Source organism: Hoplias malabaricus, chromosome 3, assembly GCF_029633855.1.
Source record: "Hoplias malabaricus isolate fHopMal1 chromosome 3, fHopMal1.hap1, whole genome shotgun sequence".
NCBI lineage: Eukaryota > Metazoa > Chordata > Actinopteri > Characiformes > Erythrinidae > Hoplias > Hoplias malabaricus.
In genome coordinates, this window is record NC_089802.1 from 41,080,743 (window position 1) to 41,100,565 (window position 19,823).

General features: G+C 41.9%; 1 protein-coding gene across 1 annotated transcript in view; it reads left to right on the forward strand.

The window, feature by feature from the left end:
• The first annotated feature begins 5,993 nt into the window (after window positions 1-5,993).
• pdzrn3b (PDZ domain containing RING finger 3b) overlaps window positions 5,994-19,823 on the forward strand; it is a 137,513-nt gene continuing 123,683 nt past the window's right edge. The window contains exons 1-3 of the mRNA XM_066664232.1: window positions 5,994-6,819; window positions 14,421-14,507; window positions 17,467-17,574. Coding sequence (XP_066520329.1) covers window positions 6,100-6,819; window positions 14,421-14,507; window positions 17,467-17,574 — 915 coding nt within the window. The 5' untranslated portion in view covers window positions 5,994-6,099. The remainder of the gene's footprint in view (window positions 6,820-14,420; window positions 14,508-17,466; window positions 17,575-19,823) is intronic.

Genomic DNA, 19,823 nt, shown 5'->3' on the forward strand with positions numbered 1-19,823 from the left:
GGGCACAAGGCGGGGACACACCCTGGAGGGTGCACACTCTCACACTTTCATTCACACCTGTGGACACTTTTGAGCTCCCAGAGGACACCCACACAGACACGAGGACAACACACCAAACCTGAACCCACAACCCAAGAAATCTGGAACAGTGTGACAGAGACCCTACCTGTAGCACCACCATGCAGCCCCACTACATTTGGTCAGACCAAATTTTGGCACCATTTTGGACCAAACCAATGAGTTCCACTCAATGTAATTTTACACTTGCATGATGCAAGTGCTGATACCAGAATCTTGAACAGTTCCACCTTTTTCCACGTCATGTTCTGACCTCTTAAACTTACTGGTTTGGAACAAACAAATCTGTGATGCGAGTGGCCAAAGGCCTGTGTCCTGGCATCACCACACCTCACAGACATCTCTGGGTACCACAGTTCTTTAAGCCCATAAACACCACAAATACAATCATAATTCTCCTTCCTATGCCCCTACTGATAGAACATCTTCTTCATAATTGAGTTGTGTGGCACAAATGACATTTATAATCATAACTCTGAAGAAAGTACATGAACATGAAGTACATGTAAGTGCACATCTGGAGCAGAGCTGGAAATGGTGAGTTTGTACTTATCCAAAACCAGCAGATAAACAAAGATTTGAAAAGATTAGCAAAGTTTATGCAACTAGATGCTGGGAGGGTCTGCAGCTCCAGCCCAAAATAAGCAGGCAGAGAGAGGCATGTTGTTCTTTGGTGGTTAGAAGTGATAAATCACCACTTAGCAAAGTGACAGATTAATTACTCAGCTTCCCTTCTAATCAAACACTATGCAATTCAGCTTTCCTCAAATGGAGTCTCTCACTCAAGCCAACAGAGGAAATGCTTTTTTACAGTGTATACAATTTCACCAGTGTTTAAATACGAACATGTATGAAGAAGTTTAAGAAAGAAGGCGTGTCTGCATGTGGTGTGGCTTCTAAAAACCAGAGAGGGAAAGTAATTTAGTAAGAGTGCTGCTACTGTAATGATCACATCCTTTTAAAAATAGTGAAAAGTCTGGGGACATTTATTTTTCTGAGTGATTTCCTCTTCTGTACTGTGCCCTTGTTGCTGACCCATGTGTTCTGTTGCATCCACACAGCTTGTATTTATATAATCTCCATAGAAAAGTAATGCCCTATGGTATAGGATACTATAGACCCTAAGGTCACCATGCCCAAGGCCTGCCTAAAGAGATAAAGCTTCAAGCGTTAGACTGTGGTGCTGGTCCTTTAAATGATAATGAGCCACTCACTGTTCATCTTGACCCAAGCTTTTAGCAATGGTGAGCAAGAAGCAGAAGCCATTTTCACTCAGTTCTCTTTCTTATCTGTTCTTGTTTTCTCTGTTTCCAAAATCAATGCACTTGATGTCAACAGCAGAGTAAAATCAGACTGACTCATTTTATCCCATTTTCAGAATGAGCAGCCCATTTAAAAACAAAAACAAACCCTCACGTACTGCTCATGTTTAACAGTGTGCAGGTTGGTGGGCTCCGGATACACACATTACGGATACACAATGCACATGCATTGAACAAGTCATATTTTACAGTGATTTTACAACAGGAATGAAAGGTTTAGGCCGAAGGATTTTAAGACCACCCTTTAACCATGATCCTATTTACTTCCAACCTCCTGGTCTATACTTTACACTGTTCTGTTATGAGGAGAACGGTTCTCAAGTGCTTTTGTAAATTTAATTTATTTCTTCCCACCTTTAGAAAATGTTTTGAAGTCTGTTCTCTGTTTGTGTCTGTGTCCACTTTCAGATAATTTTATGACTTCCAGCTTCTGAGCTACTGTCTGGACAAACTATCAGATAACAACAGCTCCTGAGAGAGAGAAAGAAAGAGAGAGAGAAAGAAAGAGAGAGAGAGAGAGAGAGAGAGAGAGAGAGAGAGAGAGAAGGGAAGAGAAACCAGGAGAGGGAAAACCACGTTAGTTTGTGATTGATTGTGTGCGTGCTTTTTCCTGCTTTCCTTTCTTCCCCTCAGTTAATGATGAGCTGGGAGAGCTATTATTTAATAGTGCACATGTGGATTGAATTGCTAAACCATAGCATCTCAAGTAAAGTTCCAAAAAGAACAAAAGAAAACCTCTGTAAAATTGTCACTGACCAACTTCGCTGTATTTTGTAAATATAACCGTACTTAATATTTAATGCCTGCAACATGCTCCAAAAAGTTGGAACAGAGGCAAGTGTATCATCGTGATCCACCACCATGGCACATATTTCCACTATCTTTCAGTTCACCAAGCTTGAGTAAAGGGAACCTGGTCATGTTTCTGCATTGAGCTGATGTTTGGTTTTCTCTAATAGAGCCTCAGATTGCATTTCTTATCCTGCAGAGGAAGGTTACCATGGTTTTCAAAAGTACTCATGAACCCACGTGGCTATATGTATTACAGTAACATGATATGTCTCATGCAGTGCCCTCTGAGGGCTCAAAGGTCACACACATTCAATAGGGGTGTCCAGTCTTGCCCTGCATGAACTGAGATTTCCCAGGAGTTCTGGAATTTCATAAGTATGGTAGACAGCCAAAGACCCAAATTCTTGAGAAATATTCATTTTTAACTGTTTGACAATTCTCTCATGATGTTTGTTTCTAAGTGGTGAGTTACGCCCCCTCTCTGCTGCAAAGACTGAGGTTTTGGTGGATGATCCATTTTTATTGTTCACCTGCTTATAGTGAAATGGTTAAAAAAAAAGGTTGGAACTTGAATACTTTATATATACTTCACTCGTATTTTCCTGTCTCACAGTTCTTGGAGTGTGTTGCAGATGTCAGATTCCAAACTTGTATATACTTCATTCATTCATTCATTCATTCATCCATTGCCTGTAAACACCAGTTCAGGGTTGTTTTCAAGAGAAGACACTTGACTTAACCTCCCTCTAAAGACCTTTCCATGACAGCTCTATCTACATATGAAAAAATCAGCTGTGTAGTATTAGTCTAAAAGTGCCTCTGACACAACGTCTTGGAACATGTTTCAGGTGTCAGTTTCAGAATGTGTTTACAAACACAATCAATAATTTAATTAAGTTGCTGTCCAAAGAAAAACCTGTATCTCCAAAGTGAAAATTTTATAGGAGAAGAACAAAACCTTCTTATCTTTCAGATGAAGTTAATAATAACAAAAGGTTTCATCCCAAGTAATTAAATACAGGCAAATTAAATACAGGTCCAAATATTTTAAAAACATGGCTAACTGCATTTATTTTCATTTGACCTTTTCTTACATTTGGAATTGGTTTTGTGAGTTAATTCCTTCTCTCCTATCCTTGTCCTGAGGAAGCCTGAGGACCATAATGGGCCCCGGGGCCTGGTCAGAAGCAATGCTGGCCTTTGGGTCGGCACCATGTCATTTACAATTCAAATTTGTTTTTTTTATTATGAGTGCAGTCTGTCCAGGAAGATGGAAAATTCCTGTTTAAAAGAGGTGGGTTTTAAAAATGTTCACCACACACATTGCATTTGTATAACACAGACGATTTTTCTGCTTTATTCTGACAGACAGATGTTGATGACCTTAGGGCCATTGTGATTTGGGCATGAGGCCTGTTGTAACTCATGTACAGAGTGCAGAGCAGCCCAAATCCATTCTCCAGTTAAAGCCTAAAGAACACAAGGTAAACATTTTAAAAATAGTTTTAAACCCTTAAAATCACTGTGATGCTCCACTGACCTGTAATAAGGAGAACAGAGCCTCTGTAGTTGCTATTCAAGGCTCAGCACTGCAGATACTGCACTGTGTATCTTTTGAAGGATTCCATTCCTCTCTGTCCTCTCCTTGAGTGCAGGGCAGTGCTGTAAAAGTGAATCAAACTCTGCAACTGTAGAGGGAGGTGGCACGGTAGCGCAGCAGATGTCTTTGTCACTCAGCTGCCGGGAGGGTTCTAGTCCCGCTCCGAGGGACTGTCTGTAAGGAGTGTGGTGTGTTCTCCCTGTGTCTGCGTGGGTTTCCTCCGGGTGACTGTCTGTGAGAAGTGTGGTGTGTTCTCTCTGTGTCTGCGTGGGTTTCCTCCGGGTGACTGTCTGTGAGGAGTGTGGTGTGTTCTCTCTGTGTCTGCGTGGGTTTCCTCCGGGTGACTGTCTGTGAGGAGTGTGGTGTGTTCTCTCTGTGTCTGCGTGGGTTTCCTCCGGGTGACTGTCTATGAGGAGTGTGGTGTGTTCTCCCTGTGTCTGCATGGGTTTCCTCCGGGTGACTGTCTGTGAGGAGTGTGGTGTGTTCTCCCTGTGTCTGTGCAGGTTTCCTCCGGGTGACTGTCTGTGAGGAGTGTGGTGTGTTCTCCCTGTGTCCGCGTGGGTTTCCTCCGGGTGACTGTCTGTGAGGAGTGTGGTGTGTTCTCCCTGTGTCTGTGTGGGTTTCCTCCTTGGGACTGTTTGTTAGGAGTGTGGTGTGTTCTCCCCGTGTCCATTTCCTCCGGATTCTCTGGTTGGAATTGGATTGGCGACTCAAAAATGTCCATAGGTTTGAGTGTGTGTGTGTGTGTGTGTGTGTGTGTCACCCTGTGAAGGACTGGCGCCCCCTCTAGGTTGTGTTCCTGTCATGCGCCTAGGGATTCCGGGTAGGCTCCAGACCCAATGTGACCCTGAACTAGATACTAGTTACAGACAATGAATGAACTGTAGGGGGAGCCGAGGAGCAAAAATAACAAATCTTGTTGCTTTAAATAATGACCCAAGAAAATGGAAATGGAAAAATGGGAAAACCTCCTGGTTTAAATAAAACTTTGACACATAAAAGCCATCTTAAGTCCTGAATAAACTCTAGAGCTGCAGTGGAACTACTCAACACATGTAGGCCACTCAGCACACGCATGCAATTCTGTTGTGCATGATTCTGAATAAAGTACTGTGGTTATGATTCAGTGTCTGATTTCACAAGTGACCAAATTATGGTCGCTCTTGCGCTTCTATTAGAATAGTTATGGTAGGTAACCTCCCAGCTTTTCCACTCCTGTGGAGTTACTGCTGAGTTATTCCAACACACTTTACCACCACCTTCCTCCTCCACCAATTGCTATTTGAACCCTAATGACCCTTATTTTTGGGCCACATAAAATTGCACCAACATTAGAAACAAAATGCCTAACGCCTTAAAATTGCTTTGTGTGGAATGTAACTCAGAATAAATATGCAATTAGTCCCTGTCTCTTTCTCCACCCACTCATTTGCCATTATCCTGCAGCTCAGGTCCCCCCTGCCACAAAAGCAGGATTGGTTGCTTAGGTTTGTGATGTAAGAAACCCTCCCTTCTGATCCCTCTACGCATCCACACCATGCTAATAAATATATAAACTTGATTTACCTTTGAAGGGAGGAGGCGGGGTCTTAAACATGACGGATAAATAGTTGGACATTTTGGAAAGAGGGAAAGATTAGCAGGAAGCAGACTGGCTGACACTGTAGTGAATGAAAGGGACCAACGTCCAGTCCAACGTCTTACAGGGAGGGAGGTGTGTGTGTTTGGGGGTGGGGGGTGGTTGTTGATACACCATTCACACGCACTGTCCCTGTCTGCCGTGTTTATGGAAGCGCCGGACTGGGGCTTTTCTTGAGCCTTATGGCTGTAGATGGCTGTTTTTAAAAATATGTAAAAAGCCCAGTGTTATCCTCATCTTCTTTGATGCTGATGGAATAAGACTTTTGTTCTTGTAAAATTATTAAAGTTATTCGAATCCTATAAAAATACAGAAAAATATATGTGGCTCTTTGGGAAACAAATGCTCTTTAAAGAGAAGTTCGACGTGTAAGAGCCTCACTACAAACTGCACTCAGTACCTGTAACTTTTTTTTTGTCTTCGCCAATATCACAGTACTTACGGTACCTTAAACTTCCAGCCTGGCCACACCTCCCTCTCTCTCTCTCTCTCTCTCTCTCTCTCTCGTGGAGTTTGTTGCTCGGTCACTCATTTTCTCCGGAGTTCGTCCAATGCCCCAAAAGACACACACACACACACGCGCGCGCGCACACTCTCGGGACGCCGGCCGCGCGCTGCTCTGCTCTGATCTGACCTGCGGGACTTTGCCCTGTGCGTGAAGCGCAGCGATGGGCTTCGAGCTCGAGCGCTTCGCGTGCGCCGTGGATGCGGAGCTGAAGTGCGCGCTCTGCCGCAAGGTGTTGGAGGAGCCGCTGAGCACCCCGTGCGGCCACGTGTTCTGCGCGCGCTGCGTGCTGCCCTGGGTGACGCAGCGGCGCAGCTGTCCCGCGCCGCTCTGCTCCTCGCGCCGCGTGTCCACCGTGGATCTTGAGCGCGCGCCGCCGCTCCTCCGCAGCCTCGTGCTGGAGCTGGCGACGCGCTGCGAGCACAGCGCGCGCGGCTGCGGCGCCGTGCTGCCCCTGCGGCTGGCGGCTGAGCACGCGGCGTCGTGCGGCTTCGCGCCGGTCGCCTGCCGTCATCGGGGCTGCGGCCGCGTGTTGGACGCGCGCGACGCCGACGCGCACATGCGCGAGCGCTGCGAGCACCGGCCGGCGGGCGCCTGCGAGCGCGGCTGCGGCCTGCCGCTGACGCAGCGCGAGCGCGAGCGCGAACCGAGCGCCCACTGCTGCGTGCGCGCGCTGCGGGCGCACGGGGACGCGCTGCAGCTGAAAGTGGACGCGCTCGCCAAGGAACTGAAGAGGCGAGCGCTGAGGGCCGGCAAGCGCGAGAAGGCGCTGGTGGCGAGGCTGGCTGCTGCGCGCTGCGAGCTGCAGGTCACCGCGCTGAGATACCAGAAGAGGATCACCGAGTACAGCGCGCGCATACAGGCCCTCGCGACGCCCTGCAAGGTGAGAGGAGGAAGGGGAGGAGGATGGGGGGGGGGGTGTTAGTGGTCCATGATGTTGTGGACACCATGGACCATCTGTAGAACGTGAACTGATGGGTCCTAGTCCTCAAGACTGAGGAGTATGACCTAGGCCAAGTCTTGTCCAGTAATGTCCAGTCCTAATCACGTGAAGCCTTATGAAGCTGGGATGGTCTTGTGTAGCCCTCAGTTCTCATTGTAGGACCCAGGGTAGAAGACCTGTGAAGGTACATGCTATCTCAGCCATGGAAGTGTTTCTCTAGCACTAACCTTTGGGAACAGTGCAGGACTAGATGTGGTGGACCTCCCAGTCCAATGTGTTTGAGGTTTTCAGACGTGGGCTTAACTTTTAGAAGCTCCCAGTCCAGAGCAGACTGTGTATTTGAAGTTCAGCTGATTGTCAAATCCTGTATATTGTGCTATCGTCAATAACAGGCAGGTCCTTGTTGAGTAGTTGCGTTCTTCAATGGTTCACTACTAAATAAAGTAGTTCTGTACAGAATCATCAACACCTAAAGAACTCTTTTTGATGCTTAAGTGGTTCTTGGTGCATGGTGAAAGTCTGTTTGGTATATGATAGCGTTTTTTGCGTATCGTAAAATCGTAATTCAGAATTCAAGCATTCTCCACCTCTTTTGTTATTTAATGGTAACTCTTGCATAGAATTAAAAATGATAATTGTCATTTCATTCAACAAAATAACTGCTCTGCTCTGATCTGACTTGCGGGACTTCGAGCTTGAGCAGTTAAGCAGTTTGAAAAAAAAGTAAGCTAGAAGTGTTTATTGGTCACTGCATTCGCTATGAGTTCCATCAGGAGAAAACACTGGTGTTAGGGATAACATTGAGTCAAAAAGTATGTGTGAGTTTGGGTTTAGACAATTTTAAGGCGGTGATTGATTTTGATGTTAGCCGTCGTTAGCGCATTCGTACTCCATTTGTATTCATTTAATAATGATACTTCTCATTTTTAATACTACACAACAGTTACAATACAATGACAAAAGAGCGGGAGAGTGTTTGAACCCTGAATTACTTAAACATTACACAGAAATACTATAAAACACTTTTTAAAGGGTTTTATATAGCACCATGTTGTGATACTGATTGTAACAATGAAAAACTCATTCTGGTGCTATGTAGAACCATATAAAACACATTCTCCATCAGTCTGAACCATGTCACCATGCAAAGAACCATTTAAATATATGTCTTCAGTGTTGATGATTCTATATAGAACCCTACTATTTCTTAAAGAACCCTTGACAAAACAAGTTTTACAGTGTGGGCTTTAATTCCTCAGGCTAAACCTCGACAAGTCTCAAAGTTAAAGATCTCATAACTGAAAAGTAGGATTCAATTGACTTTATTTGAAGCCTCACCCAAGTTCTCAGACGTTCTTGGAAGTTTTACCCAAACCACGTTGGGTGTTTAGGAAACAAGGGGGAGGTTAAAGAGTGTTAGGTCTCTGGACTACTTTGGTGCAAACTAAGAAGAACTTTGAAGCCTTGACATGTCGGTGGAAGCTGGGTAATGGTTGTGCAGCCCTCATCCTTCACTGTGTGAACTTTCTGAAAGTTGATTTGGCGCTGCTGTTAGTCCAGACCATATTAAACCTTTGGATGTTTCTTTAGAAGCTGTGCTGCTCATGAATGAAGGGTGGGACTCACAGCATGTAATGTCAAGTCATGACCAGCTGAGTAGCCCTTAAAACTGAACCTTGGCGTGTTTTGTAGAAGCTGTGTGGGTGTTGGGAAGGTCTCAGTAATAACAGTGTCAGGTGTTTGGATGTTGAGGTGGATGGGTTTAGCTCCTCAAAGCATAGTAGATTTTAGTTGTGTGAATTTCATATGCTTCATTTCATCTCAAAGACTTATATTATGCTCTTTTATTTCACACAGTTCTATAATGAAAACGTATAAATATTAATCTCTCCTCCTGGACAGGGGAATGTAATGTACATTTAGGGATTACAACTGGACTTTAAAACCACTTTTAAAGCTGAATTTACACTGTGTACCTTCAGTGACCGATAATGTACCTCTACCATACCTTTTTTTCTGAGATTGCAGGGTTGGGTTAGGTTTAGGGTTAGGGTGAATTCGAATGTTTAGTATAAAATTGGGGTTAGGTCTAGGCTTATGATTTAGGCTCATGCTGGTGCAGTAACAGGTGTCTGACCTGCTCAGTTGTGGTATTAGAAAACGACTTTCTCATTGGCCCTAAGTCCACTCTACCAAAGATTTCTGATTCTACACTTAACTTTGATAGTGTGGCTGTAAAAACGTCTCCAGTTGTTCACAATCTACATGCACTTCTTGACTCCTCTCTTTCCTTCAAAGCTCATACTAAGGCCCTAACCAAAACATCCTTTTACCATCTACATCATATTGCTCGCCTTCGTCCCCTGCTCTCTGTGAAGGATGCTGAAATTCTGGTCCATGAATTCATCTCCTCCCGTTTAGACTATTGTAATTCTCACTTCATTGGCCTCTCTTCTGAGACCCTACACTCTCTTCAGTACGTTCAGAAATCTGCTGCTAGAGTTCTCTCTTATTCAAAAAAACCAGATCATATCAGCCCTGCTCTTCATCAGCTCCACTGGCTACCGTCTCGCTCCGTATTCAGTTTAAAGTTCTCCTGCTCACATTTAGAGCTCTGCACGGTTTGGCACCAGCCTACGTCTCAGAACTTTTACATCCCTACAAGATCACTGAGGTACTCTGAGAGCAGTCTTTTGTCAGTACCCAAATTTAAATTAGTTACCGCTTAGTGTTATGTACGACGGAGTTTTAGGGCCACAGCGGTAAAAAAAAAAAAAAAAAAAAAAAAAAAAACAAGATTCCGAGATTAAAGTCAGAATTCTGAGAAAAAAAGTCGGAATAATTCTGAGAAAAAAGTCGGAATAATTCTGAGAAAAAAAGTCGGAATAATTCTGAGAAAAAAGTCGGAATAATTCTGAGAAAAAAAGTCGGAATAATTCTGAGAAAAAAGTCGGAATAATTCTGAGAAAAAAAGTCGGAATAATTCTGAGAAAAAAAGTCAGAATAATTCGCTGCGTATAATGGAGCAGACACAGTGTAACTGTGGAACGCAATGTGTTGCTTAAGTTATGCTATGGTATATTTCAGGAATAAACACACTTCTCTTCAACCTCAGGGCCACAGTGTGATTAGTGTTTAAACCCTGAATCAGTGCACGAACCCATGACATGTAGTTTCACGATACAATTAATGATCACGAAAACGATGGATACAGAACGAGAGTAGAACTCCGGCGCCCACGAGGCTCCATCACGTTACGGCTCGGACTCGTACAAAAAACTAAAGCCTTATGCATGAATTATTTATTAAACGCATTCACACGACATGACGCAGCCCCTGACTGAGATGCATAAAGGCTTTAGTTTTTTGTACGAGTCCGAACCGTAACACGATGGAGCCTCGTGGGCGCCGGAGTTCTACTCTGTTACACTGTGTCTGCTCCATTATACGCAGCGAATTATTCTGACTTTTTTTCTCAGAATTATTCTGACTTTTTTTCTCAGAATTATTCCGACTTTTTTTCTCAGAATTATTCTGACTTTTTTTCTCAGAATTATTCTGACTTTTTTTCTCAGAATTATTCCGACTTTTTTTCTCAGAATTATTCCGACTTTTTTTCTCAGAATTATTCCGACTTTTTATCTCAGAATTCTGACTTTAATCTCGGAATCTTGTTTTTTTGTTTTTTTTTACCACTGTGGCCCTAAAACTCCGTCGTAGTTATGGCCCCAAGCTCTGGAATTCTTTACCGCAAAGTCTTCACCTTTGCTCTTCATTTTCTGCATTTAAATCCCAGCTAAGGATCTAAAGATCTCTTAGTACTTCCGCAATCTGTAGGTATTCCCTTTCCCTTCCTTTTTTTTTCTTTGTGTAAAGCAAGCTTGGGTATTAGAAATGCGCTATATAAATGTAACGTATTATTGTTATTATTATTATTATTATTATTATTATTATTATTATTATTATTATTATTGGCATAGCATGGCATCGTCATGCCATGTTCAAGACATCAAGACAAGCCATTGTCATTCAGCTTCTAGCCATTTTAGCTTGGATAGACCTTGTGTAGCTCCCAGCTCCAACTAATGTATGTGTATTTTTTGGGAAGTTGGGGTGGTCTTGTGTAGATTGCATTTAGGAAATCAGTGTTTAAAGCCTCTGGTCATTTTCCTAAATAATATTAAGTTTACATGAGCAATAAAATGCTTTTAGAGAGGACGTATATATGGACGATGGTATAATTCTCTCAGTCATATCCAACCTGAGTAATTTAATCTTATGTTGGTAGCAGATGTCAGTCTTTGTCTATTTGCTGTTCTCTAGGGAGTAATTATACCTGCAACACGTGTTTATAAAATCCTCATTGTTTTTACGGTAATAATATGAAACACACATTGCCTCAGTTAATTATTTAACAAGGATACTGATGTTTAATCTATGGGCAAATATAGTCTGTTACTGTAATATCACCCTGTTATTACCCACTTATTACAGATCTGTAAAGTTCAACCCACAAATCCTTAGTCCTAGAGTGTTATGTGGAGTTTTAAGAAGTTGGTTTGATGTTGCGTAGTTCTCCTATAATCTTCTGGTGTTGATTATTCAACAACAGATTTAAAGTGCTCAGTTTTGACAGAACTTTGTCTTTTGTTCCAGCCTTGCTTTAAAATCTGGCTCTATTTCTAAAGATTTTCACCATTTACGATGCAGAAATGTTGAATTCCTTCAAAGTTTATCACATTCTTGTGTCTGCTTTGACTTTGTAGACACCCAGGGCTTTATTTACATGCCTTCCAACAGTGAAGAACTTGGAGAACCTAGGCTAAGTGGACAGAGAGGGGATTTTCTTTCGTCTCCAGGCTTGAGACATGTCTGTCAGCTGCAGTGTTAGCCACCTGGCGAGGGGGAGGGCAGAATGTTTATTAATCTGTAGCCTGCAGGCCACAAGACGCCAACAGCAAATTAGCCACAGGAGTTTCACTGCTCTGCTTCAGTTTATGGAGTTACTGAATGGGTGCATTAAAACATCACAAGGCCTGATTTACACGCAGAGCTCCTCTGGAACTGTGTTGACTGGCTTGCGATGTTTAAACATACTGACGTGCATCATCTTCTGTTGCTATGAAATGTGATGAAACATACACTTGGATCATCTAAAGGGAACAGAGTTCTGAGTCTTAATGAAACATCTGTGACCTGCTTTGGTCAAAATACCACAAGGATCAAACAACACAGCAGAATCATTTGTCCTGTTCAGATAGACCTTTTTCAGCACTTGTTCCTTTAAATGATAATGAGCCGCTCACTGTTCACCCCGACCCCGAGTGCACAGCAGTGAGGAGCAAGGAGCAGAAGCTCTGTTTTTTAGCTATTTTCACTCTGTTCTCTTTCTTCTCCATTCTCATTTTCTCTGATTTTACTCAGTGCTCTTATTTTTCCGCGCTTGTTGTGTCTGTTTTGCACATGAAGCAGGTCCAGTGCTGTGACTGCAGAGACTCAGACTAGGGGCCAGGACAGATCTTTCTCTGCGCTGTCTGTAAGAAGCAGCACATTTTATTATATTTTTACTGTATTCTACCTATAGGTCGTAGTTCTAAATAGAACACTGTCTTTCTTCAAGAACCCATATGGGCATGGCTTAGGCTGGAACACATAGTCCCATCACTACAGGCTGATGTCCAGCATTGTTTACTAATTTCTCTGCTGGGACACAATGACTAAACCTGTTGATTAACTGCTTGAATCAGTTGTGTTTGTGTAGCAACATCATATAACTGTGCTGGCCACTAGAGTTCCTGAACAGGATTAAACCTGCAGCCCAGCGGCAGCCATTCTTGTTTGAAGGCTCCATCAGTTCATTGAATGCTGTCCTGTGCCTGAAGGCCCATGTCAGGAGGAAGTTGTGATGATAGTGAGCTGTCATCTGATGAATTGAGTCCGTCCACTTAACACAAGCTGTTGACCCAGCTGCTCAAAGACAAGGCAGGGACAGCGTCCCTCTCAGGATTTTGGAGTAGGCGACGCAAGATGAGGCAGCATCCACTTTTACCCAAGGGTTAGGTGTCAAGTGACCGGTTCTGAAGCTGCTACTAGCTGCAATACTAATGTGCAGCACCATATTGCATTTAATATTTTTATTTATTTTAGCTCTGTATTTTACATATTTATTTTTTTTTTTTATTTTAGCTCGTGCCAGATAAACATCTAATGCTGTAGTGTGTGCTTAATTTTGACAGTCCCTATGGTTAAAAGTTATCACCAGGTAAGCATCATTGAAGGACTGCAATGGCCTCCACAGCTCCCTACGCAAGCAATAGCCAGGCAGCTTACTAGAAAATGAGATCAAGTTCTGCATTCTCACAAAATGGATAATATTTGTCACTTTAGCACCCTTTGGTTCCTCATGGAGTTATGGCACATGTGACCTGCCCCAATTCCACACTGGGCTCCCAGCATTGTGCATACTGTTAATATCTGGATTATATTTAGGCACTGTATCCTATAGCTCACAGAACTGACAGCTGACTCTGCAGCACCGTCGTCCTTCTAGAAAGACAAGTTAAGACCCATCTCTGGTCTCCAAACACTCGTCACCCCACTGCTGAGAGAGACATAGACTCTGTGTTTATTAATACACTTTTCAAATCAGGAAGGACTCCAAAGCTAGCGGTCTTTTGACAGTTCTATTGCATGAGATTTTGTGCCTTGTTTGCTAAATTATTTTTATGGGGCAGTAGTGAGAGATTTTATTTTTTTATTTAATTTGGTTAATGATTATTTGACAGGGCGGGAGTCCTTTATTTGATATTTGCTAATGATGCCATTTTGTTTAATTGATGTTGGTTTATGACAACTTTAGAGGGCCGTGGTGAGCGATGTTTGTTTATTTGAGCTTGAGCTGTTTCTATATGGAAGGTTTGAATTGAGAGCGCTAATTGGCCAAGTTGGCTTGTACTTAAATAGTTGAATTAGTTTAATTATTTATAGTTAAATATTAGTTTAATTAGTTTGCCATCCCTGTAATTCAGTCTCCTAGAGTAAAGCTCTCATTGTGTTCTCCACTACTGTGCTGATGGTGGAATCTCTCATTTTCTATTTAACTATTTAGATATTTATTTATTATATTTATTTCACATCCAAATGGCATAAAAACAGAAATTGAGAAAATGGCAGGAGTTCATTTTAAGATATTTCCATGATAAGAAACTCTGAAATATAGGAAATCAGGAGAATGTACTGAAAAAATTTCTTTGAAAAAAAAACAACAAAAAAAACAGATATTTAATTTATTTTATAATTGAGTCTTGAAAGGATTGGAAACTGAACTGATAAGCACTGCATGAACACACATTAAACCTTAAACCAAAATGTGTTCAAAACTGCTTTAATGTCATCTAGTTTCAAGCAGAAGTGTAATATAATTTTTATATATACTGAAAGATGGAAATTAAGGCCATGTAACTACAGTGTCATTTGTCCAACATTATTAACTTGGCAAAAATGGCTGTTTCTCTTACCTAGGTCATCTGTTTTCTTCACAGGGTGGTGAAAACAAGTGTGTGACAGTGCTGCTCCACAGAGAGTCTGGATCTTTGGGCTTTAATATCGTTGGGGGAAGGCCATGTACGGTAAGTGAATGGCAGATTAGCGCATTAGCTTTGGCACCATGTTTCACAGTGAAGAGAATGTCACACATCAACAGTGTCCCTTAATGAGGACTGACAGTGAAAATGAACATACTGTAGAGTCTGCAGGTATTTCGCTTGGGTGATTACATCAGGATTATGACTGACGAGGCAGAGTTTGTGCAGGTGTGATAGATGAACTCTTCTTACAGCCGTTTACAGCACTGTTTCTGTAAATCTTCTTTGGGTACATGCTGAATGTTGAATAAGTGATAAGAGCAGTGGACAGAAGCTCTCAAAAATTGTATAATAACAACAAATCATAACAAAACAGACGTAGAAAGGTATATGTATATATTAGCTACTCTTTTTTAATTTTCTGTGATAATTTATGGATTTCTTGTTAAATTGTATTGAATTTACTTCTACAAATTTTTGGAAATCTGCTAAAAAACACACCCCTTTACAGTATCAGTATGTTCTAAATAATTATCAGTTGAAAATCCAGTTTGCTTGACCCTTACAGATACTGGAAAATCAAGTCTTTCTGAATTGACAGCTTTCTCTCTGATCCTTGCCTGCTTTTGAACCCAAAATCTTGTATCCTCAAGTAAACTATTGTGTTGTTGTTGTTGTGCTAAGGAAAAAAAAACAGACAGGAAGTAGGCCCTGCTGTAATTAATTGCAGCATTCCCAGCTTGACTTCCTGTGGTTTCTTAAGTATTTCGTTAAATTTACTGCACACGGTCACAGGACCTGGCAGAGCAGAGACTGTGAGTTTGATGTGGTTGAGTTTGATGAAATGTTTCGAAGCCCCCGAGCCCATGCAAACACTTTATGGAGCTGTGATGGACACTGAATAGTTGCCTTTATCTCGCCCTTCCTTCGCATCTGCGAGGATCCTGACTCCACTCAAGGCTCGGGAAGTCTTTCAAGTGACGGAGCGTCTCTGAGGAGTAGCTTAGCCAAGCACTACATTGAGCACTTTGTTGTATGCACCTGCAGCCACTTGCGTGTCGTTTGATGGAGTGTGGAGCCCAGCAGTGAGAGGCTGGTTTCACTACAGTGGGCTGATTGCTGCCTTGATATTTATCTGCGCTGGTCTGTGGGCTCCGTCATGTCATGGGGGCTGTAGTTGTTGAATGATAACATAAAGAACAGAAAGAAGATCTTAAGGTTAGAGAGACTTCAGTGTCAGTAGTGTTCACGGTGATGGTGATAGGAATCAGGGGCCAGATTCACAAACACATCTTAAGAAATTGTTCTTAAATGTTATTTATTTTTTCAACTTCATATTTAGAATAAACAAGATTAATAGTTATCCTTCAAAAAACTTCTTAAGAAAAGTCTCATTCTTTTCTTCACATTTCTTCACAATTTTTTTCTTCACTCAGTTGCATGGATTTTATTGAACACTCATAATAATAGTTTATTTGTTTTATGCAACAAGAAAAGCTTCATTACAAATTGCCTACAGAAGAAAAAACTGAAAAGTGTTTTGAAAACAAAAAACTTTCTTAAGAAAATATTTGAGAACTTCTGAGAAATTTTAGCAAAATTGCATTTTATGAACTTTTTAGTGTTTATCTTAAGTTCCTTTGAATGTTTCTTTCCAGCACCAGATGTCTGAAGAGTTTAATGGCTCACAAAAATGTATTACACAAATGCATTTTAAACATTATTTATGATGGTTTTGAAAACATATTTTGACCCAATTTGCTGTTTAAAAAACATTAAGAAGAGAAGGACATGTGCAGAGCTATGTTTGGCAATATAGCACCCGTATCAGAATTGCATATACTCATGTCCATTAACCTAAATATTGTAAACACCTGACCATACCTGGAACTTTTCTGTGAGTTTTTAATGGCATTCAGCCATAAGATCATTGTTGAGTTCCATCAGCCCAGAAAACACAGCTTCACTGTTTCATAGTTCCAGTCTCATAGGTTTTACGCCTCTCTGGTCTATGCTTGACGTGACCTTCAGCTCATGTGCAGCTCATCAAATATTTCTTTTCATTTGATGCTAATTCGGTTGCTGTAATGTGATTTGTTTGGCGTGGGTGCTATATTGGGGACTGATTCCCATAACAAATGGGAAATACATTTATCTCATAAACAAATTCTCCTTGTGCTAGAGAGACTCTCATAACACTCAGAAGCCCAGCCATCCACTGTGTCTTTGTCAATGCGTAAAGGATTACACTGTGTTTCATACTGAGGAGAAAAATTCTATTATCCTCTATTAGGCATATTAGCATCTAATGAAAAACAATTTAGACATCAGACTTTAAGGCATTTCTCTGCTCTTGTGAGTGAATCTGTTTTTGATCTTTCATTTTGATGAGTTATTCATACACAGATCATACACAAACTTCAGTAATCATGTTAATTCACTTGTGTTTTCGTTTTAGGGTGTAAGACACTACAGACCCATGCCACAATCTTTGTATCATTCCTTACCGCCCTGATCATGCTGTGCTCTGAGAGTGTAACACATTCTGGAGAATAATGCTACTGTTACAGTCTCCCTAAATTACTTCACTGAAAAAAAATAATAAAGCAGTTCTCTTTGTCTGAAAGTATGAGATGATCAGTGAGTTTTGCAGCAAAGCTGAGACCAAATCCCAAATGTATCTCTACACTCTCGGTAGGGCACAGTGTCGATCGTAATATAACGGTTTCTGTTGTATGAGTTATTTTGTATGAACTATTTTCATGTTGTATGTCGAAAATAATTACTAGTCAGCTTTAAGATTCCCCTGCCAAATGTGTGTTTAATCATGTTCTGGGTGCAGTAATTTTAGTTTTATTATAAATAATTTTATTTTCGCTATTTGGGACTAGGCCCAAGCTCCTCTCTAATATGTGATATGAATAAATGGGTCCACAATGGGATCATCTTAATGGGGGTGTACAAAATTCTGGACAAATGGTCATAAAAAGTTTTTGATTTTCAGGATAATGGAGACGGTACTTCAAATGATGGCATCTTTGTATCAAAGATTGTAGATAAGGGGCCGGCGGATAAAGAAGGGGGTCTTCAGATTCATGACAGGATAATGGAGGTAGGTGTGGCGATATTATTCTCTGTTTGTGTGTGTGTGTGTGTGTGTGTGTGTGTGTGTGTGTAAAATGACCAAAAATTTGTCTAAATGCCTGTAATGAAAGTGACAAAATTGTGTACATGATTCCTGAACCTGAGAAGGATTTTTACAGTGTAATTTCTGTAGTTACACCATGGCTTGGAGACAACAACGTCAGTGACTGTTTTCTATTCATACTCACACTCCAAAGCGTAAATGAAACTGAAACGTGAATATTAGACAAGCCAACACATACCCACCCTCATCCCCTCGGTTGTGTATGTAACTGAGCAGACATCATTTACTGCCTCAGAGAGCTCTCTCTTTCCTCGAAACAGAATCTAGTCTGTTTCAAAAGGCCGTGAGTGTCTGGAGGTCACTTTTTAGGGTGCACAGAAAGTCACATCTACAAAGCTTGCTTTTATAGTGGCATGAAACCTTAGCGTGTAACAATGGCTGCATTGAAGTGCTGTTATAAATATGTTATTCTATGCCATACGTTGGTGGCCTGGGGCTCTGTGATAGTTTAGCTAAGTTAATGTAAATGTTTTTACTACATTTAGACCTAGCAATGTCTCGGAGGAATGGTATATTCCAACACTTTTACTCATTAATTGTAGGGAATTTATGCGTACATCACTGATGTATGAGTCTACCTCTAAATCGTAAGCGCTCCTACATGAAGCTTGGCAGGAAAGACCTACTGTTGTTCCATAAGCCCTGGAGATACTAGCCTGAGCTATTGAGAGCGACAGCAATCCACTCGGCGCCTGGAGACTTAATGCCAGTAGAGGATAGGTTTCAGAGTGGGTTACATGGATAATTGCAGCCTGGAGCCTTGACCAAGATGGACCGAGGTGCTACATGGCTACGTTACTGCTGTAAAGCCACATACAGGCATTTAATGGTTTTAAAACTACAGACTGTTGTCCATTTGCTGCTCTGCTTGCTTTGTTACCACCCTTTCACCCTGTTTAAGACCCCATGGGACACCAGAGCAGTTTGGGAATTTGGATGGTGGAGTTTTTAAACCCTGTGTCCACTCACTGTCCACTCTGTGAGACACTCCTCCCTCGTTGGTCCACCTTGTAGTTGTAAAGTCAGAGACAGTAGCTCATCTGTCACTGCACAGTGTGTGTCGGCCGTCCTCTAGTCCTTCATCAGTGACACAGGACGCTGTCGGCTGGATGTCTTTGCTCGGTGGTCTGTTCTCAGTCCAGCAGTGACACTGAGGGGTTTAAAACTCCAGCAGCACTGCTGTGTCTGATCCACTCACACCAGCACAACACACACTAACACACCACCACCATCACGTCAGTGTCATGGTAGCCCTGAGAATGACCCACCACCGCATCACACCTGCTCTGTTGGACAAAAGGTTGACTGCTGTCCGTAATTGTTAAACTATACAGTGCTCCTCTATGGACAGTGGAGCTGTTAAAATGGACACTTGACCTCATTTGAATGATTTGGCTGATTTGGCCATTTCCTGCTCACCGTATCAAACCAGGACTGTGTAAAAGGTGCTACAACTTAAGTTGTGCTCTTAGGAAAGCTGATATGAGATGCGCATAATTCTCGTGCCTCCAGGAGCTTTAAAAATGAACTAAATTGCCCCAGATTTTTTTTAAACCTTTGTAAATGGCTTCTCGTCCTTTTGAAAAGGGCATAATTATGCTCTTTGTTGGTGCAGTTTTAGCCTTGAGCTCGTACCTCACACTGAATTGGGTAATTGTGTGTAGGTTAGTCGTGTTTTAGCACTTTGGGTGGTATGCACAATCTCTAATTACCCCATCTCAAGAAATGAATTTCTGTGGAAATTTAATCAAGGCTGGTAAATTAATACCAAACAGCCATCGGCGATTTCTCTCCCTCATTTCTTTCTACTTTTTTTGAGTTGTGTGGAGTTAAACCAACAGCCTCTGGTTCTGTCCTGATCTTTTCCCACGAGGAGCAGTGGGCTCAGCTGGAGTCTGCATTTTTAAAATCTGTGCCAGCGGAATCTTACAACTCCTTCATTTCTCTCCTGCCATCAACAGTTTCTCTCAGTTCACTCGAGGTGTTGGAACATCTCCTCTTTCCTGCCGCACAGACTCAGGCGGGGAAACCAGAATGGATGTGATCAGATACGGTAACGAATCTGTCCTGAAACAGCATTCGCTCATGCAGCTTGTAGCCGACTTGTAGATCATCATCATATTGAAGTGCTTCAATTAGAGCTGTCATATAAA